This window comes from Dendronephthya gigantea, unplaced genomic scaffold (genome assembly GCF_004324835.1).
Source record: "Dendronephthya gigantea isolate DGI-Jeju-01 unplaced genomic scaffold, DenGig_1.0 000039F, whole genome shotgun sequence".
Classification (NCBI taxonomy): Eukaryota; Metazoa; Cnidaria; class Anthozoa; order Malacalcyonacea; family Nephtheidae; genus Dendronephthya; species Dendronephthya gigantea.
This window is the reverse complement of record NW_021163049.1, coordinates 94,388-114,362: the sequence shown is the minus strand read 5'-3', so window position 1 is coordinate 114,362 and position 19,975 is coordinate 94,388. Positions and strand designations below refer to the sequence as shown.

Below are 19,975 nucleotides of genomic sequence, written 5' to 3'. Positions count from 1 at the left end.
CCATCGGGCGCATTCGACAACTACATCAAAGGCTACAGGAAGACCAACGGTTGATTTCCATGGAAGAACGAGACGAAAACAGTTAATATGTAAGTTACTAATATGCACAAACAGTTCTATTAAACAAACGAAAAAGAACGAACACGCGAATTACCTCCCTGAATTTAAAACTGTGAGAATAGGTCTCAATAAGGAACAAGAAATGAAATCGCATGTTTTTCCTCGCTCTAATTGTTCTTGTTCAGGCTCGCCCCATGATGCTTAGCATGTCCATAGTTATATATAGCTCAGTGGCACTCGTTTTTGAATGCGTGTTGAATGTCGTGCGTACTTCAGTCCAGGGTTCTCACTTTTGGGGAAATTTCCCCAAAACGGGGAAATTTCCCAAAACGGGGAAATTGGTAGATTTTTGGGGAGCGATCTGGGGAATCACTATTTTCGGGGAAGTGTTGCTGAAACTCGTGGTTAGTTGTTTTTGCCTGGTTTTACGTTAGATATGATTATTTTGGTCTAATTGGTCACATGTGGCCAATTAAAGTTGTAAATTACGCAATAGCTATACTTTGTGTTACTACGTTATTTATGTCTAAGGAATTCTTCGGAAATCTGGAGAAACTTTAAGACATTTTTGAGGAATTCATCAATTATGTTGTGAGATCCCTGTACTTCAAATTGGTAAAATAACACATGTGTCTTTGGTTACATCTTGTTACACCGCGTTCTTTCTTTCTGCTTTCGCAGTTGCAGAATAACAGGCTTTCATCAGCAAGTGTTTTTGAGGGAACAGTTTTTATTTAAGGTAAATTTAAGATTTCACGCAAGGCACTGATACTTTTGAAGTCTTTCATGCATCGTCTGCAAACTGCCTGGAATAGCAACTTTTCTGATGCATGCAATTCCTAATCATAGCACCTTTAATCCTAAATCTGTTGATAGATTCTGGCAAACATTAATTGCGCAAGGGTGAAGGGCAGATTCTTTTGATAGCGTCTTCGAGGCCTCGTCAAAGCTGTCGCTTCTCAAGTAAAATTAATATTTTATGAATAAACTTTTTGCTTCAATACAGGTGGACATTTTGATAATTGTGCATTTCGCTAAACAAGATATTTAGAGAATGCTTGGGGTGTGATATTGATATAAAAACTTGTGAAAAGTCAAAGATTCACCATAATACAGGTGAGACATTTAGCGTTGTAGTTTCTCCTAGTTATAATTTTAAAGTTACTTTGATGTCCCTGAATCGTTGTTCCCGTGACGCTGTCTTATGATTAGGCGAAGTATTTATCATTTTGGCGTGCACAAATTGACGCTATTCTGCATGTTTGGATAAAATCACAGACAATCATATGAATGTCTACGCTAAAATTACATTTATGCCTTTCTCTGTGGTGTGGACGTTTTGTTCCTATACATATTATGAATACATATTACTATCGGAATTCAATCTTGCCTGAAATAAACTAAAATTCGATCACCAGCAAAAAGTATAAATAAGAACTCTACATGGGATTTGCAAATGTTTACATTCATCCCACATTACAAAGCGGATGTCTGGCATTGTTGTTAGGCTTTTTTTTATAACTTTGTTGCATAGTATTAGAGACTTAACTTTTTAAGTTAGGTTTTGTGAAGATTCTACCAAGATATACAGTAGAATGATGAGCAACTACATGTCTCTCTTGAGGTGCATGTTTTAATTGAAAAGCCTGAATGCTGTATATGTGTGTGATAAGGTGCTGTGTCTGACATCCCCCCAAAATAATTTTTCTAGGGGGTGCAGAATCTTTTCAACAAGGTGGTTAACAAACATGTATAAACATGATTACATGGATAAAACCCTAATGAATTAAGCATTTTTGGGGGAAATGGGACTGTCATATTAATGAGATAACATTCACTAAGTGCCACCATAGGTGGTGCTAAGCAAGAGCATTTTTTAAAATTTGAAAGCCCTGAAACTTCAAAGAAGTGTGTCTTCTATTACTTTTCTTTTGGTGTATGCTGCTCTTTACTAATCTTTGGATATTTGATTATCACATTAAACTGTTCAGAAATATAGTTTGGTGAAACTAATATTGTTCTAATTTTTGATTTTCCATTCAATTTAATACTTTTGACATATGCAAATAAGTGAATAGTTATGGATGCTCCTGTGTATATGCACCTTTATTTTACCCTCTGTAAATGATCCACTTGATTAAATCTATCAAGAAACATACTTAATTTTTGGAATTCGGATCTGGAATCCTTGGTTTTTGTGGCATTTACAAATTTTGAATTATGGTCTTCCCTAACTTCAATGACTCATTGGATGTAACATTTTGAAATTATTCCTTACAACTTGGACATTTATTTTAGTTTTGGTGGAATTGTTCAATAATTTTGGTTTTGATTTTTTAAATTTGCATTTTGTCAAATTTATCTATACATTACTCTACATGTGAATTAAACTATATACCAACATCTAAGATAAAGTAAAACCTAGGATGTGGTAATCAGGTCAGGATTGGGGGGTGCCATGTGATTTTCATGAACTTTTCTAATAAAAATGTCATTTCCATCTGTGTACAAGGGCTATGTAATAATCTTCAACACCCTTTTATACAACAATACCTGATTTTATTTTATATATTATTATATATTATTATTATATTGATCCTAATTGATCAATGTAAATAATTACGGTCCAGTTTAGTGACATACTGTCACTTGTAAGTGTCACCGAAATGGCATTATAGATATTGGAAGTTGAGTAATATTTGGCAAGGCAGCATAAATTTTAACTTCAATTTTATATTCTTCAATATTTACTTAATAATGCTTCAGTTCCGGTGGAATTTTGTTTTAAGCTAATCAGTCTATTTACATGTTTACATTTTTAGGCAAAGCCAATCAGAATGTTTAAATATTTATTACTTCATGTAAAATGGTAAATAATTTGCTTTTTTACTGAAAGTAATCAAAATTTATACATTAGCTCTGATTTGGTTACTAAAATGTAAATAAACATGCTGATTCATCTAAATGAAACTCTCCATTATAGAATACAGTTGATCAAGCGTCAGAATTGTGTTCATTCACTTTATAGCATTTTCAATCTTGATTGTTCAATTTTCCGAAATAACTCATTCAAAAAATACTAAAAAGCATGCACATTGAAGTCAATTAGAGAAAGTTAGGAAGATGATTTCTGAAGCTTATTTGAGAGTAAAGGTCCAAGAAATATTACCTCTATATGGGTGAATGATAATTCAGTTCTTGCGAAGTATTTTGATCAATCAATTTATCTGCACAGACAAATAACACTATCCTGCTCGACTTCTTTAGATTTGTAATGACACTGGTCGCAAATTTACTATGCACATTCACATGGCAAGGCCACAAACATGGGGGCTAAGCCCCCTCTAACTTTTAAAGTCACAGAAAAAGTGCCCCTTTGCGTTGAGGTTTTCGGAAAATTTTAATGACATAGTTTAACAGTAGGCAATAATACATGTCAAACTTAAATGCCCTTTTCAGCCAGCCGGAGTGCCCTAAAAGTTAATACCCCCCCCTCCCCCAACCTAAATCATGGACAATCCAGAATACAAAAGAAGTCTTCTGGATTGTCTATGCTTAAATGTGGTTCCTCTGCCCCGTGCAAGTGCAGTATAGGTTCAACTGCGTCTTGTGCTCACTTTTGTTTTTATTATGAACATCACAACTTCCTGATACGTTGCCGTCACTGCTCATGTACCAGTCGTTGCTTTACTTCAATACAAAAGTCTGAAAATATCAATTTGCCAGTCTACGTTATAGGTTGTTGATAAAGAAATGGAAATGTCTGCTTATCAGTCCATCGTAGATTATTACGCTGGTAAATCTCTGTTCATCACTGGAGGAACTGGTTTCCTAGGCAAAGTTCTGGTGGAAAAGTTACTTCGCAGCTGTCCTGATATAAAGAAGATATATTTGTTAGTCCGACCGAAAGGCGATGTCAGCAGCAAGGAGAGAGTAGAGAAAATTCTTGATTCTGAGGTTGGTGCATGTGTCATATATGGCTTCTGATTACCCATTCTGTATAACTATGAAAAATTGTATGATTATTAGGTGCATATTGTGAAAATATTTTCGTTTGTAAACAACCCACATACACAATGGCGCGGAATGTGCATACTATAATTTTAGACACATTAACCACATTCGAACTTTACATTTTAGGCTAACTCATGAAGTTATTCAGATATAAAAAAAACTGTTGCTACATGCACGTTGTTCTAGGATTTTCAATTTCACTTTTTTTTTTATGTTTTTGTTTCCCATGCAGTCTCCCGTTTTCGTTCTTTTTCGTGCGGATTTCACGCATGCGCGTAATATCACTTCTGTAGTTTTGTGAAAGAAGCAACTGAAATTCAACGCTCGTAACTTACGTTTGTTGCCTATGATGTGTTAAGTATTTTATAGTCTAGCCACGATGTGATTACTTTTTTTTAATTTTCACCACAAGAAACTCGGAATAGCTCATTTCCTCTCTATTGGCATGCACATGTTTAAAACTATCTTTAAATTAATAATCTTTTAAAATCTTTATCTCTAGCTTTTTTCAAGAGTCCCCGAAGTCAACCCCGGATACAAAGAAGTCGTCCATGTCGTTGATGGGGACATGTCAAAGCCTTTTCTCGGATTATCCAAATATGACCAGAACTTGCTTCATGAAACTGTTGAGATTGTCTTTCATTCCGCTGCAACTGTGAGGTTTGACGAAGAACTAAGGTATGAACCGCGTTTCAAAATGGTTTATTTATATTCTAACTACCCACGGATTTCTCGTCCCAATTTTTAGCCCAAACAAATATTTTGAGAAGTATTTTTTGATATGCGCTTAACTGTTTTTATTATATGGACATGGATGTTTTACCGAAACATAAAAACATTAAAAAATATAATTTATCCTTTTTTATTCTTAAGGCTTGCTTTAACGTTGAACGTTGTTGGTTTAGAAAATGTTTTGGAACTTTGCCGAAATGTGAAGAAACTAGAGGTTAGTATACATTATACACTTAATGTATGCTCCCGAGGGAAATAGTGAATTGTTTTTCCAAGAGTCGTCGAGGGAAATTTGAGACTCGAGGGAAAACAAAACTCACTATTCTCCGAGGCCTTGTTCAAAAGTCATGCCAGCTTTTCAACAAGGAAAAATGCTCGTGTGTACGGCTGTCAAGGAAAACCTGACAAGGAATTGCGCAGTAGGAAGCTGCGCAACAATATCGTCGAGCCAATGGGGCGGTTTTTGAAAGTTTTACATCTTTGTTTGTTTTGAGACTCCGCCGTATACTCATGCATTTTATCATATTGTCGTAAAATATACTCAACATATACAGTATATTATCGTAAACTTGTCAAGAAAAATTTCTACTATAATTTGCATGCATAAGTAGATACTGCGAAATACCATTTCAATGCATGCCAGTTCAACTAATTATACTTCTGGGATTTGAAAATAAGTTTTATTTTCCTTCTGTTATTCGAATAGCCCAAACCGATTTAGTGGTTTACCGGACTTAAATAATTCAAATCTGAATTTTGCACCCAACATGCAAGCATGCAGCCCTATTTTTATCATTTGTTAAATTTTTTGGACTGTACAAGGCCACAATTGAACCCACTCTCAATAATTAGTATATTCATGTAAACGAAGCGTAGTACATTTTCCCGAATTGGTTGTTAAAATTCTTACGTGACATCAGTGACATTTTATGAACAAATTATTTAGCAATGATATGATAACTTTAGTCACAAGTTTTCCATCACGATTGAGCACGACTTACACGAGCATGTGCATAGACAAGATAACCGCTCCTATGAGATCACGGGGTATTCTCCATGAATAATGACACAAACAGGAGGTGTAACATTTTAATCATAAATGGGTTCTCCATCTATGAATAATCTGACGTATTCTTGGTTCATTTGTAGGCTTTCATACATGTGTCTACGGCATATTCAAATTGCAACGAAGATGTTATTGAAGAAAAATTCTATCCACCATCTGTCGATGTTAAGAACGTCTTGGAGATAGCAAAGTAAGTGTTTAGATGATTTTTGATCTAATTAACCACTGGGGTTTTTATCCATGCACTTTGTCCAGTGCTTGTCCTAGTAGTAAACCTGATTTACTTGCTGAACTTACCTGCCACTGTGAAGAACTTGCTTTTTCATTAAGTCGTGATTAAAATACCCAAAATTGTTGAAGCTAAATTTTACCTCAAGACAGTTTGGAAGTTCGGATCGCCCACCGTTGCGCCTTTCGAGATCTCCGAGAGTTGCTTTTTTATGGACATGATATAGTTAACAGTCTACGCTTTTTTTTTCGCAGTCTAAATTGGTCACGCAAGGCTTTACTTAAGTGAACGTACTCACAGGCACAGTTGATTTGATTTTTTCGCGCCAGAGGTGCCAGTAATGTGGGGAACACTTCGACTAAACCAACACTCTCACCAAACATCACACGTCTCACATCACACAATTGTTAGATGTCTTGTTTACTCCCCAAAGTCCCAAGTAATATTACATTAATATACTCAGATTAGGCCCAACGAGGCTAGGCGAGGCTTAGTGAATACTATGACTATAGTAACCTAACTAGTTATGCCCGCTGCGGATCGGTAGGGATGGAGACGGCAGCACGGCGAAGCGAACGAGCTCGGCGAAGCGAACGAGGTTGGCGATGCGTAGTCTTTACTGTCATTTTCAATCATGCGTATACGTCCATCAGATATGGAACCTAAACGGTACCCTCTCCATCCCGTGATCACACTGTCACACGGAATCACAGAAGTGAAAGCCGTGGAAGGAAAAACATGAACACACACGATGCACACATAGTAAATAATTAGATACATACCGTAGGAGTCTTTGCAAACCAACTGAACCTAGAGAAGCTAAACTAAAAACAATAAAGGGAAACCATCCCCAGGCGGGTGGAATGTCAGGGGAGGAAGGCAGGGCGAACGAAAGGATAATAAGCAGATAAACAACAAGGCAATCCATATAAATACTAAGGCCCGGGGAAAATACCCCCGTGCCAAACACCCGGCTAGGAACCCACGCGAGGGCTAACTCTTCGATATTAACTTCTTTTATTATACTAATAAATACATATAACCCCCTCAAAATTGTTCAATTAAAATTCTCCCTAACTCACGTGACGTGTCATAATAACCTAATTTACATAATTTCCGACAAACCTGACGTGGCTAAATTGCAAGGAAAATGTAAACAGTCTGTTCAAAAACGATCACTACTTCCAAAAGGTTTGCAGGCAACAAAACAAAAAATTATATATTTTGTCTTATGTACTCATACAGCACACAAAGAGGTTAGAGGTCGAGAAGACAAACTTGAATTTTTTGATATGTTATGGGTGAAGAATTTTGAAATGCCAATATTAACGACTATGCATTCACGAGCATTATGTGGAATTTTCAAATTGAATTTTATCTTCAACTTTATTTTGTTAATTTTCAAATCGAACTTTATCTTCAAACTTTAGCTTGGAAGCTACGATTCCTTTATTCGGAAACAAGTGTATTATGCACAAAATAAAAAAATGCCACAATCAGTTAGAAATGTTTAAAATTGAAGAGAACCAAGTGTATCAATTGCGTAGTAATAATATAAACTTCTCTCTGGGATAATCAACAAGAAATTTTATGAAAAAGAGTATTAGTTACTCGGCTGCATCTTTATGGAACAGTTTACCAATTGTATAGCTAAGAAACAGAACAGCCTTAGGAATTTATTCTTGACCGCAACTGATGTTTCCTTGTATTTAAATTTAGAAAAAGTATAAAAAACTGTGTAATTTAGTATAGTAATTGTAATTTAGTATGTAATTTTGATAGAGTGATATAGTGTGATAATTAAATAATATTTGTAGTATAATTGTATATAAGTGGTGTAGTTCGCAAACGTCTCTTTAAAAAACAGAAGCCTGAGTGCTCTGAAGGATTACCGTTTTCAAATATTTTTAAATAATAATAATAATAATAGACACAAACAAAACAAACAAAATACCATTTGAGGAATGTGCGATCTTGTTCTGTTAAAATTGATTATTTTTATTAATTCTTAGCTGGATGAATGATCAAATGTTAAATGAGGTGACTCCAGCACTTCTTGAAAAACGCCCAAACACATACACCTTCACAAAATCACTGGCAGAGTCGCTGTTGTTCAAACATGGACATGGTCTACCCATTGCTGTCTTTCGTCCATCAATTGTCGGAGCTTCTCTGAAAGAACCAATGCCTGTAAGTTAATTACCTTTTATGCGTTATATACATGCGCCATGCATTACATTTTGAAATCGCTACTCTCCTGGTGATCTGAAAGAATCAAGGGATTGGCACTAGTTATCAATGAACATTTGCGAACATATTACAGGCTAATATAATAACAGGCTTATAATATGAAAGCTTTTAATATAAGCGCGAATTCCAAATTGTAAGACGAAATGAACGTAAACATATCATGCGGAACTTCTGAACTTTTTAAAGTACGATGTGCTTCTGAATGTCGAAAAACATTTAGGTTGGCAAGGCATCTAAATGAGTATGAACTGTATTGTTTATGTCCAGGAACTTTATATTGAAGACTGGCACGTGCGCAGCGCGCCGGCGTTAACACCAGAACAGGCGTCATGTTATTATTCATTTCCACCTACTTCACCCACCAGAACAGACATCTTGTTTATTATTCATTTCCACCTACTTCACCCATTCAGTTCCCCCGTTTATATGTATTTGCAACACTTGGCAAGATGGCATCGTAAACCCAAAAAAGCGTATGCAGTATTTGTTTAATATCCTGATGAAGTATCATATCTAATGCACAAGTTGATGTCTGTAGTAAAAATGAAAAACTGATGTGAGTGGTATATAATGTATCCTAATTTTTGCAGGGTTGGGTTGATAATTTCAATGGACCAAGTGGTTTATTTGTAGCCGTGAGTAATCAGCAGTTCCGTGCATTCATAGCCTTATAATATACGTATAATTGAATAAGATAATCAGGTAAAAACAACGTCGACATTTGATTTTCAGGTCGGTAAAGGTGTTTTACGTTCAATGATCGGTGACGTTAATGCCGTGGCTGATGTCATTCCAGTTGATGTTGCGGTCAACATGTTGGCGTGTGTGGGATGGTACGCTGGAACGAAACGGTGGGTTTTACGGTCGAAACGCAACGATTCACGTTACATTATACTTCTTTTCATAAGGGCTGAGGAAGATCCTTAAGTTAGGGGCTAATATTCATTATATAAATATTCAGAGAATAGAGAACAATCAATTTGAAAAGAAACTAATAATGCTGAACATGAATATATTAATATTAGTCATCCCACTTAACGACCTTTGGCGGCCCCTGTCTCACTGAAGGTAAAGTTTGTTACACGGCGAAAGTTTTCATGCAACTTGCATAGCAATTCTATTTTGAAGAAATGTAAATCAGTGAAGAGTCTTCAAAGTGTAAGTGTAAGTGCAAGAAACAAGAAACGTCCATGGAGTGAATGAATACAAAAGTTGTGTAATTCTCATCTCTCAAAAGTAGAATGGTATTGCAAGTTGCAGGAAAAATTGCACTTAGTGAAAGGGCCTTAACAAGGCCTTTAACTTATATAATTTCGGCAATTAATTACAATTATGATATATTTTGAAATCTGAAATGCAGAAACTTTTAAAAGTTTTAAAGTGACTATACCATGGTTTTAAAAAACTTTGCAATGCATTTTGTCATTGAAAAATTTTGTCTCGATGGATTTATTAGCCTTTAAAGTTACCGGACATGACGTCAAAAAAGGAAATTAAAAATCAGTTTCCTTTGTTTTTAAGTTTCACAAAATTCCCGATTTGACGTCATGTCCGGTAACTTTAAAGGCCAATAAATCCATCAAGATAAAATTTTTCAATAACAAAATGTATTGCAAAGTTTTTTAAAATACCTTAAAATACCTAAAATCTGCAACCATAGTATAGGCACTTTAATAAACTATTCAATGCATGGTATGTAATTATTAATGGGGTTTGTTTTATCAACTTTCTTTTTGCAGACCCCAAAGTATCCCAATATTTCATTGCACGACTGGTTCTACCAATCCAGTTACATGGGGAGAAATGAGTAAGCATAACTATATTCATATGTTATATGTGTTTGAAGATTTCCTACGGGATTTAGGGGATGTGAAAAAATACTTTAAGTAGTTACGTCTGTGGGCGTGGACGCCTCGCTCCCATGCATCGTGAGCCAAATACCCCCTGCTTTTTCCCACGGAGGGCGGGGCTGTTCAGTGAATGACGAAATCATTAAAATGGTGGTTTGTATTACTAGAGAGTATTGTTACGCCATACCTTTGGGAATATCCTTTTGAGAAAGCATTCAGAAGACCAAATTTTTCATTTGAAGCCAAAGAGTAAGTAACTGTTATGTTTTGTATTCTACTCGTTTTATAACTTAAAACCCTTTACAACATCAATGTTTACTCTTTCCCTCGCTGCCCTGTCTATTACTGCCTCGCACGAGGCTCACCGGAAGTGTCATAACACTACATCACCCTCTTTTTCCAACAACAACTAAATGTCAAATGTTAAAACTATCTACGCAAATATCCAATCGTTTACGCTTATTGTTTGGGTGTTTATTTTAAATCTCAACCCCGAGTTTACTGGGTGCCCATAAAAATTTGTAGATCTTCTAGGCTCTTGTTGTACTTGCTGATGTTGTTCCTGTACTTTGTCTCCGTCACTTTCTTGTTCCATGTTAACGACATCTTCATCACTCTCTTCCTCCCTCCCTTCCTCTACTTTTGACTTTTTCATGGCAATAATTGTATACGGCGTAGGCCGAAAATTGGTTGAAAATTTGTTCGTTTTCTTTTGCCGCACAAGAGCACGATCTCCAAGTCGTAGTTTACTTGGTCGCGCACGCCTTCGAGAATCCGCATACGTTTTCCTCTTTCCTTTTGTTCTTTGTCGTTGTGCTTGGCTTCTCTATGCCGATTGATAACCTTGCTGTTCTGGGGAAGTGTCGGCAATTTTCCACGAATTTCTCGGTTATACAACAACTGAGCGGGTGATACCTTTGTGGTCGAATGCGGTGTAGAACCATACGCCAACAAGAACTTGGGGAATTCTTGTTTCCAACGTCGTCCTTCAAGGTTTGCCGTTCGAATAGCCTTGCCGAATGGCTTCATAAAAGCTTCAACTTCAGCATTACCTTGGCCAGGGAGGCCAGAGAGGGGTGGATGTAGTATGCTGAATTCCCATTTTGGTGAATTCCCATGTATTTGTTGAATTCGTGTCCTTGGAAAGGGGGCCCATTGTCTGAGACAACCTGCGAAGGAACGCCGTGCCGGGAAAAAAATGCATCGAGATTTGGGATTACACTTTTAGCTGAGATCGAAGACAACACTTCTACTTCCGGAAATCGAGAGTAGCAATCGAGAACCACGAACTCTTTTGTCCATTTCTAGAAACCAAACGTGTTCTCGTAGTAGCGCCTTCGGCCGGGCCTGCCCTTGAAGGCCTGTCCTTCATGCATGGGCCAGCTGGATGACATATTGTATTGGTATTGATGGTAACCACATCATTTGTGTAGTCAATAGCTAGTTCATCTTTTACGGGGTTGAACTGTTTCAGTTCACTGTCAAGCTCAGGTTGCAGAAAAGGTCGAAGAACCATGCCTGTGAAGGCGATGTATACACTGATCTAAGGCTTTGTTATGTGCTTCGTAAGATGATCCAAACACTAAAATGTAATTAACAATGTTGCGGACGCCTGGAATGTCAGGCAAAAATTGTTGCAAAGCATGTTGAAAGATTTCCGCCGTCGAATTTGTTCCATAGTTTAAACGCTTAAAGCGATACAATCCTGCATGTGTGATGAATATTGTGATTTGACGGCTTGCAGGGGCTAACTCAAGTTGTTGATATGCCTGGGTAAGGTCTAATTTTGTGAAAACTTTGTCACTGTTTAATTCATGTGAAATGTCATGCACTGTTGGTATAGGGTGGCGAATTCGTTTAATTGCCGTGTTTGCCGCTCTCATGTCAATACATAAACGAATATTATCATTTTTTTGCACAATAACAATTGGAGATATCCATTCGGTTTCTGTGTCCGGTACACGTTCAATGACGTCTTCCTCTTGTAACCGGCTTAATTATGCATCAACTTTGGCTCTCAGGTGGAATGGAATACGACGCTGACGTTGCGTAACTGGTTTAACATCTTTGTCAACAAGCAGTTCAACTGTTTTGTGTCGTAATTTTCCGAAGCCACAAAATGCATTTGGATGTTTTTGTACGACCTGTCTTACTGCCTTATCTTTGATCGATGCAAACGTCGGTGGTGCTTGCGAGAGTTGCGTGGGTTGTACTACATTCAAATGCAAACTGATTAGTCCAAGCTCTTCTGCGGTTGACCCACTCAAGAGACAACCACCGTTTTGTTGCGTAACATAAATTGTTGCCACCGTAATCTTGCGCCATGATTCCACAATGGTAGTAAATTTCCCATTCATTTTAACAGGGACCTTCGAATTAAATACGTAAGCTTTAATTTTTGTTTTGTATAATGTATAGTGTCCCAATTTCTCAAAAGTGTTTCGATCTATTATGTTTATGCTGGATTCAGTATCAACTGTTAACTTTACGTTGCGATTATTAATCTTCAGCTTTGTGTAATTTTGTCTTCGTATTGTTGACTGCATAACAAGGAGTCACTTAATTCACTGTCATTGTCTGAGGTATTAGGTGGCCAAATAGGTTTGTTTTCATGACGTCCTTGCCCTCGTCCAAGATCTTGCCGCTGACCTCGCGCCGCCGTGGGTGTAGAACGACACATTGTTGGAAAATGGTTTGGTTTTGAACATTTTTGGCACTCTTTGCCCTTTGCTGGACATATTCCCGTGTTGTGTGGCAACTATTTGCGCTTAATATAGATGACTATAATACTTCAAAGTTAGAATGAATTGTTCATATTTCCTGTAGCTCTCGATCTATAACTATTGTTAACTGTACCAAATCAGAAGCTATTCCAATCAAATTTGGTGTTCCCCAGGGGTCATTGCTTGGTCTGACTCTATTTTCCCTGATATGTGACTAAGAATGACGGAATTATTCAGTATGTTTGCGGACGATACCACAATGTATGCAATTGGTCTCTCTGTAGATAGTGTTACGATCTCACTAAAATAATAACATGCTGGGAAGGCTTTGTGATTGGTGTTGTTGTAATTCTCCCACGCCTCATTCGGGAAAATCGGAAGTTAAGAAGTCGTGACTGCCACATAAAATATGTATTTTCCACTAAATGTTTTGGCGTCGAGATAGACAACCAATTAAAATGGGTCGTCCACCTAACTGAACTTACGAAATCTTATTCACAAAAACTTACTTCGATATCTAACGCCTGTATTCTAAAAGCTCACTCACACTCAAACTCATTGAGTGGGAGATCTTAATCTTCTCATAACGTTTCAATGGCGGTATTTCCAGCCGAAAAAGGGCTTGATTTTCAGTGATTTACCTTATATCTTTCCATCTATTCAGAAAAAACTTTCTCATTGATCAGCATTAACGAAATTTATATGTCACACTCGTTGAGTATGAGTGTGAGTGAGCTTTTTGAATACAGGCGTAAGTTTTCTTCCAGTAAATGTTAAAGCAGATTTCTATTTTAAAGTAATTTACCATCTGTTACTTACGATCTCCTAATTTGGGGTTTTTGCGGCAAGACTCTATTTGACGTATTGGAACGAATGCATCTACGGGCACCAAGATAATATATATAATAATATAATAATAATATTTTAATTTATATTGCGCAAATTCCTTAAAAATGCTCAAATGCGCATTACAATAGTAAAAAATTAATAATATAGTACAATAAAATACAATAAGATAATACAAATTTACAATTTTTAAATACTAAACGAGATAAGTTTTAATCTTTCTCTTAAAACAGTCAACTGAATTTGCGTTCCTAATATCCAATGGGAGAGTATTCCATAGCTTAGGAGCAACAATGACAAAGGCACGGTCACGGAGTATAATTTTTGTTTTACCTTTGGGATAGCTAAGGAACTTAGAACATGGCCAGAAATGCAGGCCAATATGTCCGCCAAGCATGCGTGACTTAACGCTAATTTAGAAATTCAATATGGCGTCGCGCCTAAGAAATGAGGGGAGAATCATTAAAATTTGGTTTCTATTTAACCCACAATTCAGAAGTCATGTTTGTCCAAGTCCAAAACATCATAAATTTTATCGATCTATAAACACTCAAAATTTTAGGGATGAGATGCCCAAGTATGTTCCCGAGAAAAAATATTTTCACGATTGAAATTGTGTAAGAAAGTATATACTTCTGGCATATTAGGTACCTTACTGCTCCAATTTCTTTTGCTTGTTGGCAAGCATCGGTAAATGTCCACGTCCAAGATGGTTCGTAAAGACTCTTGCTTTGTGCACATCGCATTTTAGGAGCTTAAAAAGACGGCTAAATGCGTTCCCCAACGCGATAAAATTAATTAATTTCGTAGAGTGATTTTTGAACGCCAGTATTTTCTTTAGCTGTTGTTATGATACAACGGTGTTGCTATAATACAAGCGACACTGATCTAAATAATGCACTGAAAAAGTGAACCGCATGAGCCAACACACTTCACCGAGTTCCTAAGATTATACCGTGACTGTAGCTTATAGGAAACTAACGAAGTTAAATATGCTGCTGCTAATCCATTAAGAGCTTTATATGTAATCAGCATAATCTTAAAATCAATTCTGTATTGAACTGGAAGCCAATACAGTTCAATCAATAGTGGAGTAATATTACAAAAATTTACGTTCGTTATACCGCCGGGGTGGCGCAAAAAAAAAAATTGAACCGGTTTGATTGAGTATAACTTCAAAACTAAGAGGCCTAATACATTATAATTATGTTTTTTTAAATTTTGATATGTAGCATGAGGTTTTTTATGCAGTTTTGACCGAGATATGACAGTTTCAATTTATATATGCATCATCGAAAAGTGTAAAAATTAGTTAAAAATGGTATATTAAAGTGCGTTGACAAATCCTTGTATTTTCTCGCACGTATTCGTCAGTTTAAATAGAAACAATACGACAGATGGATAAGGTCTTTTTGTTTTCTGTGTTATGGCATGTTGGAAAGCGTTAAAACACAAATTGGCTATTTTGGTTTAGACTTTGTTCCAAATATTTCTTGTCCCATGGGCGATAAAATTCGTTCGGTAACGCACAAATATAACGCCGAGCTATATGTTTTTGAAATATGAGTTTCCATCGTGAGTTTCTAGTCAAACCATGATCGAATATATTTTGCAAAAGGAACTGGTTTAACTTTCGCGTTTCCGACTTGCAAAAAGTCAATATCAACTTTGGCTAATTGTTGTGGTGTTCCAATAATAAGAAATTTCGTTTTCCCGTCATTTAACCATAACTTATTATTCATCATCCATGATCGAATATCTCTAATACAATTCTGGATGTTCTCAATAGCAGTAGTTTCACTTGTTTTGTCATTAGGGCAAAACGAAATGTAGATCTGACTGACCATCATCTGCATAACAATGAACATTCGGAAGACGTTTTTTAAATATCTGTGACTTTATAGTTGTCTTAGTTCACATTTCTTTCACATGGTCTCAGCCTTTGTTTGCATATAATATAACTTTGTGGAACTACGCTGCAGCATATAGGATACCCGTTCATTTATTGATATGATTTCCCCCTTTTTTAGACTTGTATTTACCTACTGGACGTACATCAGTCACAGAATTCCCGCCTGGATTGCGGATATTCTTGCTAAGTTTGTTGGCCAGAAACCAAGGTAAGGATTGATATTCATCCCTGCGTATGAAGGCTACAGACGTACATGCATGTTTGCCATTTTCATAGCAAATATCTTCGGCATATGCTAACAGTACGAAAATTTTGATGCTACAGCTTTCCCTTTTATATTAGGACAAAATAAACGTACATCCATGCCAGATGGGGGCTAGATCTGTTTGTGAAGAACAGAAAGAATTGAATAACTTTACCTAGACGTTTTTCCGCAACTTCTAATTTTATAAAGCATAATTGCAAAGAAATCCAGAATGCTGCATGAAGGAATCGTATCCCCTTGATTTTGAACGATCTTTGAAAAAGATATCAATAAACAACATTGGTTGGTTTAGTAGTTCCAATTTATAATTATCGATGAGAGAATTTTTCAAGGCCGCCCAAATACACCAAAATATTTACTCACTTTATCTTAATTCCTACGATGCCGTAATTACTTCTCAAATAATATAAAAAATCCAATTTCTGCACGTTCTTGTTGACTATAATACCTGTGCTAATGATAAATGATGAACTTGACAACTTAGCACTTTGAAATTAAAAGGTTTGGATTCGATTTTTTTTAGGATGCAAAAGAACTACGTCAAGCTAGAAAAGGCGATGTCAACACTGGAATATTTTACAAAAAGAGGATGGACGGTAAATAAACACATTTTTCCCTGCATGTATTTTTACGATGCCAATGTTCTATAGTTATATACATTAACTCCAAACACAAATGATGGCACTGCATTCTTTTAAGATGGCGTATGTATAATTGTCGTTGTATAGTTCAAACCGCAAAATTATAATATGCTGTTGTCAGAGCTTCAAGGACGTGATATTCAGGTATATTTGCAGCTGAAGTGTTTTTCACACCATTTTAGAGCTTAGACTATCCTATAGGAGAATATGGTTTTGACCTTTATTTTTATAAAGAACACATTGTAAAGAACACTTAAAATCGAATAACTTCCTCTGCGGAATTTTGTTAACTCCCTTTTTTCTCAAGATATTGAACTTTCTATGATATCCAAATTACAGAACTGCATCACAACACTGCATAATGAGTTTTTATAAAATCAGTTGTCTTAATGAACAATTACTCAAAATATTTTGTAACAATTATATATATATATATATATATATATATATATATATATATATATATATATATATATACATATATATATATATATACAGTCTTGTATACAGTGCGTGTGTGAATTCATCATAATTGGTTAAAAGTTAAACCCTGTTTCAATTTTTGCAAGAAGAAATATTACTTTGAACTCCTTTTCCAGTGTGACGTCATTAGTTGTGTATTTGCAGATCTTAATGTACTTGGATATCAATGTTCAACATCTTGATGATGAAGAAAGTTCACAAAATTGTACAAAGGAAGATATATAAAAGAAACTTAAAAGTTTTCTTTACAGTGCAACTATAAAAATCAGGGGTGAAATTTCGTTGCATAGGGAATTTAAATACCACATGTTGATGTCAGACTATTTAAAGTATAAAATCCCTGCATGTATATGCTTTTGTGCATTTTTAATGACCAGGCTGTTATTTAAATTCAGTTTACCGTCCTACTTATACTGACGATGTTTTTCCCCTAGGAGTTTTCGTTTGATGTTCGTCGTATAGAGTGGCACATTTACTTTAGAGATTTTGTTATTGGTATTAAGAAGTATCTATTAAAAGAGAATCCTTCTGATCTTTCAGCGGCTAAAAAAAGATTCAAAAGGTTCGTTTTGCTGTATTGAATCGTCGTTTAATGTAATATATTTTACATATTTTTGTAATATATATTCAACAAAGAGTGAAATAACGGTAAATGACATGTTTTTGGGGTAGTGTAGTCCAGCGAACTCTAGCTGAACTGGAACGATAATGGACCGATTCTGCCACGTATGCAATTTTTACTGATACTTTTAGAGATGTATATTTGGCAATGAAAGTGAAATAATATTGTCGTTTCTTTGAAACTTTGCAGTACTGTGGCGAGTGGCGAAAATTCACATCAGGCAGTTTGTCAGTCATGTAGTCAGTCATAGTTTAAACTCCTAGGGGTGCCTTATTTTTCTTTTCATTGTGGTTTATTGTTCATATTCACTGATTGAAAAGTTATTTAGGAATTTTAGTTTTCTTACTTGAATATTCTTCAGGCTTTTTCCAAGCAAAAAGTATCGAAAAATATTCTGTAAATTTCTAAAACATTTGTTTCTCATGATGCGTGTGTTTAATAAAGGATTTCCCCCCGTAAAATTCGATTTTTCTTGAACTGCGCAAATGCGCATGTGCTGTAGGGCCTCATCAATATTCACGAGAATAATATATCAATATGCGACGAGAAAGGGGCGACGAAGTGTTGTTATCAAACATTTTAGACGCGAACGTCGAGTAAATCCGCGCGGAAAATGTGCGCATTCTATAAATTTGTGTTCTGCATTACGGGCATTTAATATAAGGACTGATACAAGAATATTGAGGTAGTGGTGTTGTCAAAAATAAAACGGTATTTCATGTTAGAGTAGCTATCTATGTTTTGGTTTACAATATATTATAAATAATTGTGCTGCGCTTTACAAGAATTCGACGCAGTGCCCTAAATTATTTTGCGGTGTACAGTATTATACTGTATACAGGCGCCAAGCAAAGCAGTTTTGTTTTGAAATGTACGAGAAATTGAAATGTCAATATTTACACATCGGTATTAAGTGCGTTTTATTTCGACGGTAAATAATACATTTGTTTAGAACGACTGTATTATGTATAGTTGGAGAACAAAGATTTCTTCGAAAAATTTACCCTGTTAGAGAAATCATAACGTATTAAATCAAAATGTGAAAAACAATTTGTGTGGAAATTTTACTCCATTCGTGATCCGGTGTTTAGTTGTAATTGAACTGGAACTATGCCTCGTCAACTGGTCTCCCTATAAATGATTTCGAGTTAAGGGTGAGACGAGGTGACTATTGATTTTCTGATTCAAATCACCTCGCCCGCGGCGACTAACTGTTAAACGTGATTATGCATGATGTTAGGTTTTTAAGATGGCGGCCAAATAATCCTATATGAGATAACTGCGACTTATAATTTAAGACTAGTGCATCTCGACGAAAACATACGCCAGTATGGTTTCATAAAGACCTATTTCAATACCTTAAAACCGTCTTAAATCGCCCGTAAATCGTCAGACGACTACGCTATTTCCTTGAGTTACCACCCATATTTGCCAAAATTGTGCTGATTGTTCATTTCTTGTTTGTTTAGTTTTTTTTACTACTGTATATTTCTCTCATTTTCACATCGTTTCTGTTTAACTTCTACAGATTACGTAACGTGAGGTGGACAACGTACTTTGTGTCAGGGGTCCTTATGTGGACAGTCATGGTAAAAAAAATACCCTCAATTCGCTCCCTCTGGTATCTATGCCTGGATTATGCGTTCAAGATGTTCACGAGGCTTGAAAAACTTGGTTTCAGATTATAGATGAATTATGGATTAGAATTTAGCGACAATAGATGTCGGATACCTGGATTATGCGTTCAATATTATATTTGAGATTATAGATGAATTATAGATTAGAATTAAGCGACAAATAGATGTTGAAAAGTATTTCATACTTTACTATAGATGACTTGACTTATCTCAATATTCGTATAGAAAATTTTGTACCTACCATTATTAAGCATTAAACTAGTAGACACTGTGTTTTTTTGTTTAAATGACCGCCAACATTTGAGCTTGCTCACCTAGGGTCGAGAGCAAAGCGTGCGCATGCGCGTAGTGAAACCCACCCACGAAAAATTAGTGATATTCTATTTTGAGTGACTAACCTTAGATGGATACATCGTGCCACACCCATGCCATTTTCAGCACGTCTCGTCGTTTCATAGAGATTTTTTCGTGATCCCTTTGAATCACCTAAATTTTGAATCCCGGGTATAATTATACATAATTAGCGAGTAGCAAGCCAAACTTTAGGAATGCATGTTTAATCAGGGGCGGATTAGCGTTATTAGTGTCACCGGGCGATAGGTTAAAAGGGCCCACCTGATGACGCCATTGAAGGAAGACAATCTA

The 19,975-nt window shown here is 36.0% G+C and overlaps 1 protein-coding gene across 2 annotated transcripts; it reads left to right on the top strand.

Moving 5' to 3' along the window:
• Positions 1-671: 671 nt before the first annotated feature.
• LOC114526579 (fatty acyl-CoA reductase 1-like) lies at positions 672-19,596 on the top strand. 2 transcript variants are annotated; one of them, XM_028548178.1, is made up of 16 exons: positions 672-799; positions 1,067-1,176; positions 3,799-4,017; positions 4,577-4,752; positions 4,948-5,020; positions 5,956-6,062; positions 8,114-8,291; positions 8,942-8,986; positions 9,084-9,202; positions 10,091-10,158; positions 10,369-10,450; positions 15,801-15,890; positions 16,471-16,543; positions 16,676-16,732; positions 17,506-17,633; positions 19,222-19,596. In XM_028548178.1, exons 3-16 carry the CDS (start codon positions 3,814-3,816, stop codon positions 19,379-19,381), a joined length of 1,560 nt encoding a protein of 519 aa, XP_028403979.1. In that variant the 5' UTR covers positions 672-799; positions 1,067-1,176; positions 3,799-3,813; the 3' UTR covers positions 19,382-19,596. The 2 variants fall into 2 exon arrangements, with proteins under 2 accessions (XP_028403979.1, XP_028403978.1); XM_028548177.1 differs by having other exon boundaries at positions 3,787-4,017.
• The last annotated feature ends 379 nt before the right edge of the window (positions 19,597-19,975 follow it).